This window comes from Sciurus carolinensis, chromosome 17 (assembly GCF_902686445.1).
Source record: "Sciurus carolinensis chromosome 17, mSciCar1.2, whole genome shotgun sequence".
In the NCBI taxonomy this organism is placed as follows: domain Eukaryota; kingdom Metazoa; phylum Chordata; class Mammalia; order Rodentia; family Sciuridae; genus Sciurus; species Sciurus carolinensis.
Window position 1 is genome coordinate 45,760,840 of NC_062229.1, and position 19,616 is coordinate 45,780,455.

Genomic DNA, 19,616 nt, shown 5'->3' on the forward strand with positions numbered 1-19,616 from the left:
TTTCCTTGGTATATATTTCACATATTTTTTTCCAGATGATAGTGACTTTTAAAACATAACTATTTATCATGCTTAAAAACTAGAATACAATTCCCTTTTATAAAAATCTAATTTTATGTTCCTCCAGTTGTCTGCTAATATTTATTGTGTACTTCATTAGTATCAGGATCCCTAGAAGGCTCAAGTTTTGGAGTTGGTTGGAATATCTTTTTTAAGTATCTTTAAAGTTACATATCTTCTCCCAACTAATTTTTAGCACTTTATTAATTAAAAAAAAAATCTTGCCATTTGTTCTGTAGTTTCTGAGAGTTAGAATTTCTGAGCTTATTGATGTAGAGACTTTCAACTTGTCTTTGTGTTCCTCTCTTTCCTGCCAGCAGATCATCACACCTGGAGTCCTTGTCACATTCATGTTGAACCTTTTTTGACAGGACTTCCTTCTGGTGGTATGGCAGTTCCTTAGGAGATGCCTGCTCTCTGTTCTCTTTCTGTTTCTGAGTAGTAATTGATGGTCATTGCTTAGACACACTATTTCTTTGAGTGGTGAAATGTTTCCAGACTGACTTCCTGCTCTGTTTTTTGATGATGTGTGCATGATTGCTTTATTGTCTGTTATCACATTATAAATATTCTTATGCACCTTTTTTTTTTTTTCATTTCTCTAAGCTGGCCAATGAATACTTCACAAGTTCCTTGTAACTTCTGTATGATATTCTATCTCACCAGGTTTTGACCTGCATCATCTCTTCTGTGGTGGGCTGGAATTTTTTTTTGGTTTTCAGTTGTGTCTTTGTTCACACAGACAAAACTCGGGGAACCTCCTTGTGATCTCTGTTTGCAGATGAGCTAGTTTCTCTAGAAGCATAATGTTTAGGTCATATTTTTGGTTCATTTGCAGTGTCCCTAGGTGCTGCCAAATTTTTTCCACTTGTCTCAAGTCCTTGTCTATACCTAAGGTTTTCAGGCTTATTTTTGCCACCTGTATGGATAAGAATGTGGATAAGAACTATGTCCTTGTTATTTTAAAGTTCGTTTTCGCAGTCATGGTACATTTACTTTTACTGCTCATTCATATTTTCTCCTCTACAAGTTACCTTATAGGAAGCACTGACCATTTCTTTTGCCATTGGTATCTACCTTTTTACATGGTGATTTCTGAAATACCTCCATATGTCTGGAGTACATGATCTTTGATTTATTTAGATGCTGCAGACATTTCCATCTTGTTTAGGCAAATTTACTTCATTTGCTCACGAATGGAAATAAAGCACAACGGTTAAGATTACAGGCAGTTGAGTTAGGATTCTTGGAGTTAAATCACAGTTCTGGAAGCTCTTCACCCCTGTGGCCAATAATGGCCTTGCCAATAGAAGGAGAGAACAAAATAGGATCATTGTGATTCATAATCCAGTTACCTTCATGTCTCTGTGCTTAAAACTCCTATGCAAAAAGGGATTCAAATCAGTAACCAGCTCCCAGGGATGTTGTGGAGACCTAATGAGATACGGCACAGAGGTCCTCCTGGACGGGCCTCACACATGCAAGTGCCTGGTTTCAGTTAGCATCATTTTCTACAAATTTCACTTGAACTTTAATGTAGTTGAGCTCATTTATCTCTTCCTGGAAAGCTGTGGATCACATGGGCCCTTTGAGCCATCTGTCTACTCTATCTATATTTCTGCTGCTAGAAAGGAACGGTGGTGACTGCTCTCATTGCTGTGAAATAACAGTAACAGAAGCAGCTTCATGAATGAGTTCTTTCTGTGTCCCCAGACAGCACTGGCTCCATCAGCTCTCAACGGAATTCATCATCCACAGCCCAGCAGTGGTCATCGCCACCCCACTGTAGAGTGGAAGAAACACAAAGGTTAAAACAGAAGGACGAGCTAGTAAAACTCGAGAAATTTCATACTACAACTTAACCATTCGTTACTTTCTATTTTGGGGGAAAGAAGAAGGGTTATATAAAGTATCTTATATTATTCTGGCCAGGACCAAGCATTAGGAGGTGGGAGAGTTGGCTTGCTATCACTTTTCTGCTCCCATCTCTTCACCTATGTGGCCATCAATGGCCTTGCCATTAGAATGAAAGGACAAAATAGGATCATTGTGATTCCATCCAGCTCTAAGATGCCGTGGTTCTCAGGAAGCCATACACATAGGGACGATCTACACGGTGCTGGTTAAAATTGCAACAACCTAAACCTCTGGCGTCAGGAAGTGGTTAAGTGAATTAAGGTACAATCATTTAGGAAAACAGCCTGTCATGATTTAATTGGTTAATATGAAAATCAAAGTTAAGCGAAAGTGTTAATTTTAATATTAATAAGTGAAAAGGAAATATACTTTCTGCATTATGCTTACACCACTATAAAATTATGCATTTGAGGATACAAGGATGTATGACTGTTTATAATAAAGACTCTTGAGCCCAGCCTGGTGGTGTTTGCCTATAGTCCCAGTGGCTTGGGAGGCTGAGGTAGAGGATGGCAGGTTTGAAGCCAGCCTCAGCAACTTAGTGAGACTGTAAGCAACATACTGACACCCTGTCTCAAAAAAAAAAAAAAAAAAAAAAAAAGGACTGGGGATGTGGCTCAGTGGTTAAGTGCTCCTGAGTTCAACCCCTGGTACCAAAAATACTGTATCGTTTTGGTCCTCAGTTCCTGGGAGGTAATCTCTAACACTGGAATTTTATAAGTAACAGGAACATCTTTGTTTTCATGGTGAACTGCTTGGATCATATCTGAGTTTACACTAATGATATGACTCAGGATGAGACCTTGTCACCAGAAAGACTAACCATGTGAATAGACAACTCAGGCCCTGAGTCAAACAATAGCAGTCCAACCCACAGGGAGTGAGGGTGACTGAGACTGAATTCATTCAAGTGCCCAGTGAGTGATGTAATCCATTGTGTCTACATAGTAAACCCCAATAAAAACTCTGGGCAGCAAGACATAGAGGAGTTTTCTGGTCTGGAAAGTTTAGGGAAAATGATCTTCCTGTTTCCACAAGGAGAGAATCTGGAAACTCTGCCTTTGGGATCCTCAAAGTTCTTGTCCTGTGGGTCTTTTTGTCTGGTTCTGATTTGTATCCTTTATAGTAAAACTACAGTTTTGAGGTCTGCAAGTCATTTAGTAAGTGATTGAAACTGCCTGGAACATTAGAACTCCCAAATTTGGGGCCAGTGTGTCACAAGTGCTTGGGGACCCCTAAACTTGTGGTTGGCATCTGAGGTGGGGACAGTCTTACTGAGGAATATATCCTTCACCTGTGGAATGTACACTCTCAGTAGTTGGTGCCAGAAGCTCATTGCAATATTGCAGCATGCATTTTAGAAACCTCTTCAACACTCTCCATGAAAACTTCACCTCTGCATATTTTGCAACATGGGAATTTAATTTCTGGAAATGCATCTCAGGGAAATGATTGCTATATTCCAACAAACACATGCTCAGAAATATTTGTGGTAACTTACTCCTAAGGATTCCAACAGGAAACATCCCACATGTACTTAAACAATAGAATTGGCAAGTGATTGTTATACGATCATAGAGTGGAATACTAAATAGCAGTGAAAATGAAAAAATTACTTGCAGACACTACATTGAATGAAAAAAAAAGTCAGAAAAATGTATGCTCTATAATTTACATTTTTATGAAGTACAAAAGCAAGCAAGCAAAAATAATATATGGTAAGATCTCATGATGATGATTACAGTTCTGGCCAGGAACAGAGTGCACTCATTAAAATGCTGGAAATTTTCTCTGTTGAGAGAGAAAAAGCACATTAGAATATGCATATGTTTTTAAAATGTTGATATATGGTATTCTTAGCAGTTGTGCATTTTCTTATAAGTTATATATCCATTTAAAAAGAACAAAAATCACAAGTTTCTCAAAAGGACAAATTTATATGAGATTTGAAATTTTTTTCATTTGTGTTGTCTAGTGAGTTAATGTAAGTCATATAAATATAAATTTTACTCAGTGGAAGTTGCTATAATCAATAACCAGTCAATATCCAGGTTCTCTACTCAATGTCACTCAATACCAGAGAGTTGCAAATATCCACACATACCTGTATTTGGCAAGTTATCAAACTTGTATATGGGTCATGAGGTCCGGCAAATTTGTAGCCAGTTATATACATCACAAAGTTTCATCATGGCACCCAAGAGAGTTGGGGACGGGAGGCAGGGTGGGAGGCTTTTGAGTGTGAGATAGCTCTGCCACTTACTAGTTGTGTGATATTCACACAAAATGAGCTTCTCAGTTAGGATAGAAATAATGCTTATAAACATCAAACACACAGTATCTGTAAGCGTAACCTTTAGAATTATTGGTATTAGCCATTATTATATAGAAATACCAGCTGGAAGAGACAACCTTTACATTTGTGGACTTCTAAAACTTCCTGGCATTTAAGTTCTTTTTTTTTTATTTAAAAACTGAAAGACACAATAATAACAGGACAGAGAAAGAGAGGAAGTCTCCTAGAGCAGGAAATGCAAACTCAGGGTTAAGCTTCCTTCTTTCCAAAAAATGCAACCGGCACCATAGAGAAGAAACTCTGGAGCTGGGCTGCTTCCCCTGAGATGTGCCCCTTGCATGCTCATTTATAAATCCATTTAGCAGAATGCCCAGAGGGAGGTGGTGAAAACCTCAGCCTCAGATAGAAATGCAAAGGTCCTTAAGCCTGAAATGAAGAAAAACATATTCATTTGGCTTTAAATAAGGCCATAGGCTGAGTTTGAAATTGAATTTTAGTCTTGAGTTTGGGTAGGCATATCAATCCGTGGTGTATCATTCTTTGCTTTTGTTTTGAGAAGGTGGAACATGGATGTAGATATTCTACCCTTCAAAATACCCCAATTCAGAACTCAGACCAATGTATTTTATAAAAGACCGTATCAATTTTTGCCATTTCTTTTGTTTTTAATGCAGTGCTAAGCTATAGTAGAATGTGGCTGAAGAGTTTTATGTACCCTGATTTCTATGTATTACAATTTTACCTTAGTGTTTTTACACTGAAGCCTTTACCTTTTATTTGCATTTTTTAAATGATTTTTGTTTTTCACAGATCACCATTTTCTAAACTTACCTTTATGGAAAAAACATACTGAATTTAAAAACAACTAAAACAAAAATAATCTCTATTAGCTATATATTATTTTATAAGTTATATTAGAACAATTTCATTGTAGGATGTCTCAGATTTTAATATTGTTACGCACTGTGAATTTCTGGGCTAGTATTTTAATTTTCTACAACTTGTTTGATCCAAGAACCCCTTCTTTCTTCATTACCACATATTGTGGCCTCTAATAAGACTGATTTTGCCGAAAACCTGGTAATACATTCACATATAGTGAGATCTTGTTTTAACAGAACAGATCTGTTGGTTTGTGGGGAGAAAAATCAACATATATGATTTTCTTTTAAGCAGAAAGTTTATAGTGGTAAATAATTAAAACATTAGGTGAAAGATCTAAATGGCTGTTGTGTATATCTGTAGATTTGATAGTAGATAATACTTTTAATAGCATAGCATGTAATATCACTTAATTCAGTATTTAACAATGACTAGTATTTAGACTTTCATAATTACTCAATGTAATTTGTTATGTATGTGCACTTATTAACACATATAGTAGAAAGATTGTTTGCTTTTATTGATAAAGGTGTTAAATTTTATCATTTTGTTGCACTAGATTTCTAAAATGATAAAAGATAATTGCTTTTGGTGGTTTAGTTGTAGTTTATGAAATCTACCTTTAAAGTATAATTCTGTTAAGTGTTTTTTTCTTCCCTTGAGTATACTGGGAAATAAAATTGTCTCTGAAGAAGAATATACCACTTTGCATTTTGAAATCTGATTTTATAGCCACAGTGATCAGAACATCATTCAATTCAAACAAAAGAATTTAATCTAGAGAATATGCCACATTTGCATGAAGTATCTAGTTCCAAAATACCTCCTACACAGATTTGGATTGAATATAGTCACAGGTTCCCCAGTGTTATCAAAAGACCAAAATAATTCCTTGCTTACCAATATATGATAAAACTCGGCAGTAGGTATTTTCAGAGTTCATCTTTGTTATAAATATGCAGTACTTTTATATTTCAAAGCATCATTTGGAGACATTAATATTCCTTAATGGATCACAGGCATAATTCACCTTATCCTCTGAAAGAAAAGGGGCCTGTTTAGACCCAGAACACCCCCAACAGCACCCAGTGAGAACTTCTCTAAGCTGGTGTTCTTTTTCTTCTTTTGACTTTTCTTTCAGCTGAGGGGTAAATCATCTCTGGCGGTTGTTCTGGTGATGACATGTGAAAGATGGTGTAAGAGTAATCCCAGGGAGTGGGAGGGAAGCCCCTAAGACCAGCCATTCACACCCTTACATAACTACTATCTCACACTCTGTGCATTGTTAATATTAACAGGGTGGAAGCAGGGATGAGGTGGAGTTGAGGAAAGTTTGGAAGCTTGACTGGGATGGGAAACTTGGCAGTAAGTGTAAAGAATAATCCCTGTGACCTTTCACCCTCAAACCTATAGCAGGCCCATGCTAAGGGAAAGATTTACTGTAATTTTAAATTGATATTTTTAGGGGTACTGGGGATTGAACTAGGGGACACTCGACCTCTCAGCCACATCCCCAGCCTTATTTTGTATTTGATTAAGAGACAGGGCCTCACTGAGTGACTTAGTGCCTCACTTTTGCTGAGGCTGGCTTTGAACTCCTTATCCTCCTGCCTCAGCCTCCTGAGTCCCTGGGATTACAGGTGTGCACCACCACACTCGACTTTAAACTGATTTTTTAAAGTTGAGATTACAACACTGGACTGAATTTAAACTGATAAAGTATAGCTAACTTCAACTCATTAAAAAGATAGTATGATAGAATTCAGTAAGTGAGGGAGGGTATCCTATTATTTGTATGTACCTGGAAGTGACTAGAAAAATGATAGGGGCAGCCTGAGTTTCACCCAGAATCTGGGCAAGGATTGATATGAGATGATAAATTCAAAGGGGAAGTGGACAATAAAAATGATCAGACCCATGAGTTCTTGGTCACTATAACTGGTGAATAGATAGCCTCAAGCTTCCCACCTGTAGGCATTTAATAAATGCTGAATGCTGTCATTTTTGTTGTTGCTGTGGTTTACAAGTGTACATCAAAAGTGCTTCAGCAGGCTGGGGATATAGCTCAGTTGGTAGAGTGCTTGCCTTGCAAGCACAAGGCCCTGGGTTCAATCCCCAGCACCACAAAAAAAAAAAAAAAAAAAAAAAAAAAAAGTGCCTCAGCAATCTAATGAGGAGGTGTGAATGTAGAAGAGACAGAAACTTTCTCCTACCTACCAGTAGAGAGAGCCTGGGAGCCAGAGTCCCAGTGACTGGAAATGCACAAAACCAACTGGAACTTATCAATGCCCTTTCTGGGGGAATTAATGAACTTAATGTGGAGCACAAGCTAAGTATCAGGCATCATTTCTCAGACATATTCTTAGCTTTTCAAGGTATGTGTCAAGTTATTTCTGGGCTGTCTCAAGTCTTGTCTCATTATAACTTTGAATCGGATAAAAAGCTCGTAATTTTGTAGGCCTTCAACAGAAGTCATGGAGATAGACAGGTAGGTAGGTAGGTAGGTAGTAGGTAGATAGAATTGGAATAATTTTGAAATGTTTTTGCCCATATATGAAATGGGTATGTTGCCAACAATGACTGTAGGAGTGTGAGGTTCATGTTAACCTTTATCTTCACGTGCCTTGCGATGCATAAAACATAGTAGTCAACATCTATTGATTACTTAATGCACACAGAACTGATTGTGTTAAGTGAATTTCATGAATTATCACATTTAAACCTCATCACAACTTTGAGAGACTGACACAAGAGGATTGCAAGTTCGAGTCCAGCCTGGGCAACTTAGCAAGACCCTGTCTCAAAATAAAAAAATAAAATGAACTGGGGATGTAGCTCAATGGTTGTGCACCCATGGGTTCAATCCCCAGGAAGCAAAATAAAAAAAATTTTTAAAAGACAGAGAATCAAAGAGGTTGCAGAAAAATTAAGAATTAAATATTTTGACATGACTCTCTTAAGAATCACAGAAGTGAACCATAAGATAGAGCTTAATGAATGGACATTAAGTTTTATCAGAAGTGGATTACAGACATTACATTTTGTTGTTTGTCATATTTTGGGATGGAATGGAGTGAGAGAACAGGCATCTGACCAAACCACTTTAAACCACCAAAATAAGTCCATAGGATATCAGTATATATTAGATGGTCAATAAATGATTGCTGAATACCTTAAATAACTCCATATGCATCAATTCTTGGGAAGTAGATTTGTATGCTATACATTTGGAGGCTGAAAGATTCCAAGCATATCATAAGATTAAAGTTGAATAATACTGTATATTTATTTTCATAGTTGCTCAACAGGCTAAGTCTGTTTTAAAGTCCATTTGGGGGCAATGGGATAGGTTGCTGACATTAACAAGAACTCTAATTTTGATAAACCTTTAATTACACTTAAGGACTATCTAACTGCAAAAATTGTTAATCCTAAATGAGAAAAGCACTTGGTATGCAGACTCTAATGGGTACATTTTTCATTTCCTTATCATACTGAGCTTCAGGCTTATTGTTATCTATTTTCCAAGAAAGTAGAAATGCCTTTTCTTAGAATAAAAATGGTCTTTATAATGTGAACAGTAGATGGAAGCTGTACAGATTGGCTCTTTAATGAAATAGGCAACATTCCAATGGAACTGACAAGCTTTATTTCTATTTGTTGTATTTTTCTCATTACAGATGGACCCGATTCAGAAAGCTGTAATAAATCATACATTCGGGGTTCCTCTTCCTCATCGAAGAAAGCAAATCATATCATGCAACATTTGCCAGTTGAGATTTAATTCCGATGTAAGTTTATCATTTAGTATTCACTAAAAAAGAAATGTATTATGCACTTCTAATCTTCCAGGAGAAAATATTTCTTAAACATTTTTCTCCAGTAACTTAGCATGTCAAAATCCAAAGATGACATTTAACTCCATATGTGCCTTAATTTGGGGGGTCATTATATTTGGTTGTTCTCTATAGAGAAATCATACATATACAGTCTTATATACTTGATTTGGAATGATAAATGTAGATAATAGGTTTGTTTTGGGAGAACAGTCAAATTTTGGACCAATGAAGTATTCAGTAGATGACACCTCTGAAATAAGATACATACCAAAACATATTTCAAGGCCAAGAATTTATTTGTAAGCTCTCTTAGCCTGCCATAGAGGCCCCCAATTCCAGATTAGTTCTGCATTCTGGATTATATTTTTTTAGAGCTCTCTGATTAGTATCCTAGGAGCATTAGCAATTTAATAGGGAATTCTAAAGACCTCAAATCACTAAAGCCCCCAAAGAATAAAATGTAAGTAGAAAACGGAAGGGAAACATCTAAGAACCTGACCAGTGATTCACAAGTTATTCACACCACGTCTACTTTTGATAAGAACCAGGTGGATTCTGAATTCATCGCAGCTATACTGATTTCAACTTGTGGCCAGTATAAAAAATCTTAATAACCCCTTTTGCACCCTAATACGTGCTTGGGTGTGAAGTTGACCTTAAAAAATGCAGAAGAGACAAAGAATGTTAGTTTGCAAGGAATGGGAATTGGACACCATCCAGACCCCATGCTATAAAAATGGATCCTCTATCACCTTGTCCTAAGTCGACAGACATTGTGGAGATGTCCAAATAGATCAGAATGCCAGAGATTATTAAAACTACCAGGATTTAATCTCCATAGACAAACAGGTCTTTTAGATGCTCAGGTGATGAAATAGAATATGAGATAATCGGGTATCGGAAATAGATATGGCACATAAAAAGTGGCTCATTTCTTCTGTGAGAGCATTTCATTCTGTTTTAAGGATTGCTATTGTCTTACTCAATGCTACTAGTGCAATCAAAACATTCCTTCTGTTGACTTTAAAAAGAGAAGATTGCTTGCATAGTACCTGTCTTAGTCCATTTGGGCTGTTATAACCAAATATAAACTGCAGAAATTATTTCTCACAGTTTTAGAGAAGTCCAAGATGAAAGTGCTGGCAATTGGTGTCTGACAAGGGCCTGCAGCCTAGTTTATAGATGGTGCATTTTCACTATATTGTAACATGGTGGAAGGGTGAAGGAGCATTCGGAACCCTTTTCATAGAGGTCCCCATCTTATTTGTGAGAGTTCTGCCCGCTTCCTCAAAAACCCACCTTGTAACATCACCTTGGAGGTTAGGATTTCAACATATGAGCTTTATTTACAACAAATAAACATTATAAACAAGAATGTAATATGACATAAGAAATATTAATATATATGCTCATCTTATTTCCTTGAAAAGAAGGAGTAGCAACTTCTTTTGCTTATGAAAATTTAAGGTGGCTCAGGGCTCGATAGGTATGTATTAGGGCTTCTGTCCTCATAACCTTGCTTTCACAACTGCCTGGCACGTGGTCAAATTTTTCTTTAACCGCAATACCTGAGTACCCGGTCAAGTTATTCAGGAGATTTGGACTAATTGATTTGAGTCATAATTGCTTCAAAAAATACAGACACACCCCTAGACATATTACAGCCTTTGATCCTTGACTGCATGGATACCATGTCTCTCTCTGCCATACCAAATTACTACAGTCTTAGTGTCTTGAAGCAACACCAATTTATTAATTTGTAGTTCTGGAGGTGAGAAGTCTGAAATAGATCTCAGTGATAAAATCAGGGTTTGGCAGGGCCCGTTCCTTCTGGAGGGTCTAGGGGAGAATCCAGGACCTTTGTGTTTCCATCTTCCAGAGACCTCACTCATTCCTTGGCTTATGAGCCCTCCCGTCTCCAAGACAGCAAATGATGGGTTTCCTCCCTCACCTGTCTTCATTCTGCCTCTCACTCTTCTGCCTCTCTCTCCCACATTTACAGACTTTTGTCCTCACAGTGGGCCCACCTGGATGATCAAGTATAATTTCCCTATTTAAAATTCATTGGATTAGCTACCCCAGTTTCATCTGCTAGTCTAACCCAACCCTTGTCCCATAACATATCCTATTCACAAATCAAGGAGTTCATTATTCAGCCTACCACAGATACTTCATTTAGAAGTTTGAGTTAGATTTGAACTGAATGTCATGACCACTTGAATTTGTCAGGAAATGATCCAGTCCATCCTCTTTGGGCTATATTGTACAAACTGGACACATGAATTGATCATCCTTATGTTTTTCTCTATCTTGAACCTTGGATATAAATTCATCATGGAGTGCTAATTTTTAAAGTTATGATATTTTTTAATAGGAAGATCCAATGTTGAATTTTTCAATGACTAGCAACATTCAATTGTCTTGCAAAGAAGGCTTGATCATTACAATATAAGATACATGAATGGAGACTCTCTTGGAGTAAAAATACCCTGGTATCATCATGATGTAATAAGAACTAATGAATTGGACATAATAGATTAGTTTACTTATTGACTAGTTATGTCTATAAATACTAATTGTATAAAATATTTAGATATTTAATGCCAAGATAAATTTTCAATTTATCTATATATAGGAAAATTATCCCTAAATAAAGGAAGATCAAAATCTAAATAGACATAAATATCATATTAGATTATTCTAATACCAAGAAGTCTTCTAATCTCAAAACAAGTGCCTTTTTGTTCTTTTCACGTAAATCTGGATTTTGTTGTCTTGTTTATATTTTTAAACCTAGAATCAGTCTGGGGAAAAAAAAAACACTATGCTTGGTTTAACCCTCTATGATATAGGAATTTATTTTGCCTTATGAACTTTTTACATTTCCAAGTTTCTTCCCCTTCCAATGAAAATAGTAGCTTGTATTCTTTTCATTTCTGAATCAAGAAAATTCAATTTCTTTTCCCTCTAAGCTTTTATTTATTTTTTAACCCTTCTCATTATAAACTGTGTAGTTTGGTGTTTTGCCATAGCTGTATCCTGTATGGTACAGTTTCCATTTTTGACCCTGCAATTAGCTTTTAAAATGTTATAATTTATACTTAATGCATTTAAATCAGATTGCCTTCTGATACAGGCTTTTCTTGAATAAAAAAATTTTCCAACTTGCATTTGAAACCTACATTGGGTTATAAAACAAACCTTTCAATTAATGACTGAAAAATAGTAATTTGTCCCATTATTTTATCAGCATCTTAAAATAAGTATAAGTTACTGTGTTAGTAAATGTGCCTTTGAAGGACAACTTATAGCAAGGCCAACATAAATATAAGATTATTAAGAGAAATACAGAGAATGAATATTTAATGATTTTTTTTATAGAGTATAAAGTAAGATCTCAGGCTCCAAACTAAGAAATATAAAATTCTAGCACCTGTTGTTAACCTCCAGAATTTGGTAATTTTGGGGAGGCAAAAGAGACCTTTTGCTAATTTCACCTGCACAAGTTGAGGTGCAGAATATAGAGGAGTTGTACAAGGCCAAGTGTCCAGTAGCTGGCTGGGCAGCTGGACACTGGTTCATTTCTCCATTGTTATGGCTCATTTGGTCAAAGTTTCCAGAGGATGTTACAACCATGGCATGGATAGAGATCTATGTGTTTCCTATTCAGTCCCACTGTCCTGCAGAGAGGTCCTGAGTGCTTCTTCCCATATGGAACTAAGTGGATGAGGTCAGAGCTGTTAGGGAAGGCAATTCATTGGCTAGGGCTTACTTGCAAGGTGTCTTGTCTCCTCTCACATGATTCACTCATATTCAGTCACACAATTGAAGCATAAACATGTTGAAAGTTTAAATATAGACTCAAATTACTGAACTACATATATGGTAATAATATATTTATTACTGAGGACTATCAAACATTGATTTCTTCTGGGAACTCTTTGATAAAGCAGAAGGCAAAAACACCTTATTGGAAGAGAACTTCACTGGGAAGTCTCTGACACTTCTAAAGGGAGGTCTTTGGAATCGTCACCAGTATAATTAATTTTCTAAGGATATTACAAACTAGAAACCATTATTGTTTTATAATTTTGAACTCAGAAAGACATTGAAACTAAGCAATGTATCTAAATTTAATTCACACCTCTTAATTTATAACAACTAAACAAGTGGTTCAGTTGGAATGAAGATGCTGGTATCATGTTTTTTTTTTTTCTTTTCAAATGACCAAATAAGACAATTAAACTTTCTTATGATAATGTCTTAAGACATCTTTTAATACTTCAATCACTATTATTTGTGGGGTTGATAGTTAAAGAAAATGCTACTTAAATGGGGGAAAACCAAAAAATAATGGTGTTTGTTTAGAATTAAAGAACTATTCTCTTACTTGTTCGTAGTTTTTTTTTTTTAATTTCCTTTCTGAGCATGATTGAATTTCATAAAGCAAAATAGGAATTGTTGCATCTACAATTTTGTTAGTTTTTCTCCTTTATTATTTTATTTTTTTTATTATTTTTATGTAGCTTTTAATTTTTTAGACTGCATTTTGATTCATTGTACACAAATGGGGTACATAATTTCGTTTCTATGGTTGTACTGTTACAGTTTTTAAATTGCATGTTTTTTTCCTCAAGTTATAAATTGTTTTTAAGGTGTACTGCAATTTCCTGAATATTTCTTGGTCATGTCTGGCAGTGTCTGCTGTGTAAGAAAATGTCCATGCTAGTGCATTGTTCTCACATTTCATTTAGTATCCTAGGTAAAAGGTTCCCAAAAATGTGTGTGTGGGAAGTGCATGTGATCCCACATCTGGAGGGCAGGCAGATCATCCATCAGGATTGGACAGTTTATTGCCTGGAACTGCCTTTTGATTGGTCATATGTCTCTGGGTTCTTCTTTGAACTTACTGGTTCCACAATATTTTAAGTTAGAATGATTATCCATATCTTTCAGTGATGCTGTAAGAATAAAAAAATAATAAAAATGACATGTAGGCTATCAGATTATAAACTATGTCATCAATGAATATACAAGATCATTTTTATTGAGTGAGATAACCTTAGTTATTTTTTCTTTGAGATTAAGTTTTTAAGAAATATCAAAGTCTGAAAGTATAAGTATTTTTTTAAAGCATTTCAAGGGATCTACTCTGTGTTTAATGTTGTTTGTATTTAGTATGGTTTTCTGTTGATATGAGATACCCTTTCCTGGCATGTCTTTACTTTTTCAAATGTGTAGGGACAGATTGTCCCTGGGAAAGATGAATCTGTTAAAAACTCTTGGCATCTTTAAATCCAGGGTTTGTGGTGTTATGTCCCAAAAGGTCTTCTGAGGGACCCAGTTATAAATTGAATTTTTAGGCATCTTTGAAACATCTTTTTCCTAATAGAGTATGCTCTGTTATTTCACAGGACTCCGTTATTGGAAAGTTCGGCCTGCACATCATGGCCTTCCTGCTAGGGAAGCAGGTCCATTCACTCGCTTGAGAGAAGAACACATCTGAGAATCTGAGGCTGTGGGTCCCCCACCCCACCTGGGGGTTAGTTTAGGAGAGTTTGCTGAGGCACTATAGGTTATGGATGTTTGGACTACGTGACTGGGTGGTCTCTGTTGAAGCCCTTATCCTCTAAATGTGAATTTGCACACATTTTGTCCTTCAACCACACCAGCTTCTCCTTGAGCAGAAGCTACTGTTGGGTCAGAGAGTCTTAGAAAACAAAATTTGCACAGATCAAGCAAGAAAATTGGGACTGGCTATTAAAACTTTCAGGGGAAAATATGAGCCAGCCAAGAACACAGGTATCTATAGAAATAGTATGCTTATTTGGCAGGATTTTAAAAATAAAACTCCAACTACTGGAATATTTCAGGAATCTCTGATTGAGGAATTACGACTCCAGAGACTGATCTGGGGATTGAACAAAGGAAAAGAAAGCATGAGAAAAGAGAAATCCACACATTTTTTTTCTTATTCTCAAAGGAAAACAAAATTCACTTTTCTATCAATTTCTAGACATAGAAAATTGAACTTCGAATGCCAGGAAAGTTGAGTTTACATATAAGGAATGGATGTGTGTGTATAGAACCTCTAGTAAGCAAAGGGATACCTGCATTCCTACTGAGTACTGTGAGAAAGTCAAAGAGCTGTTTATAGTAATGCAGACAGATGTCTTTCTGTTCATTTTAGATTTTACAGATGGAGAAATCAAAGACCATAATACTTTGTTTACCTTTTCAAGGTCCCTAGGCTGTTGAAACATCCAGGGGGATAAGAAGCAGGGCTCAGAATTCCCAGCCTAGAGCTTTTATTTGTCATTTCAGGTGGCATGCCTTAGGGGAAATTTGACACCTGCATTGACATCAGCCGATAATTTTCAGTGGGAACAGTTTGGCCACTTATGTTCTTCATACACTATAGAAATTAGTCAAGGGTGGATTCCTAAGTACACAAACATATCAAAATTGAAAGTCACTTAAAAAGCATTACTATTATAGTAGATGTTGAAAGGGGCAGGAGAGAATCTTTGTTGCTGCATGCCGGAGTTTGAGAAGATGGTTAAGATGGAGAAAACAGAAGGTAGTACTGAAGCAGTAGGTGTGTTTCCAGTGTGCACTGAAAGTTGTCCCTAGGAATTCTCCACAAGTCTGAGATATCACTCAGTAAATGGTGAGCAGATAAGTGAATGAAGCACTCCAGACGAGAAACATTTTTCCTTATTGCTATGACAAGAAAATGAAGGTAGAAACAAGAATATCTAAAATGATCTGTTTCAGCTTCACTGAGAATCACTTAAAATAATTGCTACATTTTGATAAAAATGAAGCTTAGGGTTTCTTTTCCTTGAAGCCTTATCCCTCTGAAAGTCAGGATTCACATCTTTAAGAACTGATGTCCTGAAAACTAAATGTAAAAATTTCCATCTTGAAATGGAAATGAAGAAGTGGGGTTAGATTTGAGCGTGGCCTATAAATTGATCCTTACAATTCTGAAAGCTTGCTTTATAGCAACCTCTGAGTCTTAGGTTATTTTGAGGGGGGTGGAATTCACTTTAGCCAAACATCCCAAATTTTAACTTTATGACTAGATTTCAGTGTGTGCCACCAAATGCATCAGTGATTGACAGATGTAGTCTTTATTAACCATGGGATAAAATTCCTGATGTAACTCAGTGTGCACAAATCTTTTGTTATACACATCTACTCAAAGTTTACTGTGTCATGTTGTATCTCTTTTGAAAACTATATGCATTTCTCCAAGAATTACTAGACACTAACAAAACATGGAGATCAAAAGAAAAACTGGATTATTGGTCACCAATGACTGGAAGTCACAGGGATAAACTTTTCTCATTTCTTTCTATTAATTATCAGTTTATCAAGACTCTTTGCCCTTTTTGTTATATTTCATTTTAATTTACTTGAGCATCCTATAAATCGCCAGTTTCACCATAGCCCTGAAACCTAGGACATTGGAGGGATTTATTCCTGGGAAGAGGAGCAAAGGAATTTGAGAAAAAGGCAACTGATCTCAGTGTCTGCTCTTATGTCATTTTGATTTTGTGGCCATTTGTGTTCTTCCCTTCCTAACAGTTGCTATTCTGTATTGCCTCTCTTCTGTTGAATCCTCTCCTCTGTATTAATTAACTAGAGTAATTATGATAAAATGCCTGTACCCTTTCCAAGTATCCACATGGCCAAAAATCTCTATATAGATTAAATGAACCTATCCCTTTATTTAACCTTCTTCACCTTCTTACGGTGATTGGTTTAGGAGTGGTGATTTGGATTGATCCTGGGCTTAATGACAATGAAATTGTACCAGGCAGGCTATAAATTGCTCTCTGTGTGCGGATTACATTGCCAGGATTTCTTGTATGACTTTAGATCCAGAACGAGACAAATGCAGGCATCCCTTCACTTTCTCAGATCTCTGCATAAGCTAGGTATGATTTTAGAATGCTGTATTTACACCCATACTTCTGGCCCAGATTCACCTTTGTGAAGCCTGCCAAATCTTATTTTCAATGCAAAATACTGCCCCTGGGGTCTGTTGTCTCGGTCCAAATCTATGTTTTCATATGAATTGAATCGATAGCAGTAAAGGTTGCAGTCATTTGGGAAACTCATTCCTCAGGCGGAGGGAATGGAGGAGGGCAAACAGGAGCCTGGTATGCTACGAAAGTTCAATTCTCTGTGTTCAGGTGTGATTTTCAGTGATACTTTGAGACGCAGAGAGATCTTTTCATAATCACATACGTAACATTCGGCCTATGTGGTTATTCTTTGTAGGACATAGATGAGCTTTTAAATTCCTTATACAGGAAATCTGTGGAGATTGATGTATGGTAAATTCTTTCTTATCCGCTTTATCAGTGTATCGGGGCGATCTGCACAACTTTTAACCTTCTCCTAGACTCTTTTATAAATAAGGTTTCAGAAGGTAGTCTCTGAACAGGTTTTATTCATTTCCCAAGCAGAGCTTATTTTCTCTGCATCAGTGAACTTGTCATGATAATCAACTTTTTTGTCCCAACCATCAATCACTCTTGATTACAGCTGGGGAGAAGTTCTGTTCTGTTGATCAGCTCATCAGTGCACATAATATTACACCTGGAGGCCAGTACAAATCATCCCTCCATGGGAAAAGCATTTTCCTTCAAGGCTTTTGTCAAGGGTCTTATCATTTACATTTGGGCCTCATTGAGTTGTCATGTCTATCTTTGACTCCATCTCCTCTCCTTTAAAATATTCTCCCAAAATAGCTCTCGCCGTTTGCTTGATTATTTATACCATATTGTTATTATTCTGCTCTTGCCTTCTTAATTCAAAAGAGTAGCTCATAATCGATTTTATCCTTATTATCATATTAACTTTCTCCAACCTTTAATGCAGATATTGTAGAAATTAAAATCATAGGAATGAGAATTCAATGAATATTCAGTACTTCTGTAAAAACAGTTTAGCATATGTTTTACTAGACTGTTTGCAAGTCTAATTTTGTTGATTTTTAATGGTTTCTTAAGTTAGGTTTTTGTTTTATGTTTTGGCTTGGGCAAGGGAATATTTATCTTTTAATTTTCATTTTATTTTAAGTAACACTAACTAGCTAGCTTCATGGTTTTAAGAGACATTGAGAAGTAAATATTTTAAAATCAATTACTCAAAGTCTGCACTGCTCTTACACCATCTATCATATGTTACATATAGTAAAAATATTTCCTATTTCTCTAAGCCACCTCATGTTAAAGCAGTAGCACTTTCAGAGTAGCTACAAAAGCAATGATAAAACATTACCAATGTAAAATATTTATTGCTTTCATAATGTATTTAAAATAAATATATAATCAAAAGCATTTAATATGTCCTTTGTATAGTCCATAAAGATCTTATTTTTCTCTCCATTGCATTTTGTAATATTTTTATTACTTTATAAACTCTGAAACAATAATTTAGAGAATCATGAAAGATAGTTTAACATTTAGAGCGCAAAGTATAAAGAAAACAGCATAACATGAAATTACAGAATAATGTGGACTTGATTAGAAATCATGTGTTTCCATTAAAAGGCTTAATTATAAAAACCTAATGTTTCTTTTATGGTTGCACTTCTATGGCAGTGATCTACTTCTTTTTTCAAGTAAAATAAATAGGTCAACAAAAATAGTGCTTTGTTTTCATTTAGCAGTGGTGTTTAGATATTATTGGTTCTTTAATCTATGAAACAAAACTAGGGCAAATGGCAACAATGAATGAGAAAGCGATTCTTATAGAAATGAGTAAACCACACAGCACTGGGTAGGATTTCAGTGTTTAGAAAAGCTGGGCTAAAAACTCAGATGAGTTCACTGATATCTCCATGGTGTTGAATCTTCCCAGGATCGGAGTTGATCAGTTTGGTCAAGGGGTGCCTTTGTCTTTATGTAGGTTTAAAAATTAACTAGAATATTTGATTGCACCCACTTCTGTTGATCCTCATTAGCAGTCAATTGACTGGATCTTCACAAAACAGAATGGTTCCATCTTTCACCCCAGAGAGATAAATGCAGTAGTTTGCCACAGGAACTTGTCAGCGTAGCCTAGAGTGCAGTTCTTACACTTTTAAACAATAGCCAATGGTTACCTCTTAATACTAAACTTCAGAAATCAGACCAACAGAAGTAGCAATGTTTGTATATTTATAAAACACTAAGCAAAGATATAGAATGAATTGAACATTACTTTCCTATGTGCATATATGATTATACAACCAATGTAATTGTGCATCAGGTACAACTGGAAAAAATGAGGTTATAATCCATATGTGTATTATATGTCAAAATACATTCTATTATCATGTATCATTAGAATGAATAAAACCACTCTAATTCTCATTTTAGAAAACAGACTGGCTGAAAATTTATTACAACACATTATAGACAGTCTGATATGAAATGACAGGTCTTTATTTTAAATAAATAACTCAGACGACTCTCTTTCTCTCTTGCAACTTTTTCCTTCTGCAGATGTTGGGTTCACATGGTAACTCCATTAGCAGAAAATGTGTGACAGATTTTGGGTCAGATCTAGTCACTAGAAGTTTGACCTTGCCATCTCTTCTAACTTGAAAAAGGTTGTCAATC

General features: G+C 36.0%; 1 protein-coding gene across 2 annotated transcripts in view; it reads left to right on the forward strand.

Moving 5' to 3' along the window:
• Znf385d (zinc finger protein 385D) overlaps positions 1-19,616 on the forward strand; it is an 880,046-nt gene that overhangs the window by 754,651 nt on the left and 105,779 nt on the right. For both annotated transcript variants that reach the window (XM_047530556.1, XM_047530557.1), the window contains one exon: positions 8,836-8,946. In XM_047530556.1, coding sequence (XP_047386512.1) covers positions 8,836-8,946 — 111 coding nt within the window. The remainder of the gene's footprint in view (positions 1-8,835; positions 8,947-19,616) is intronic.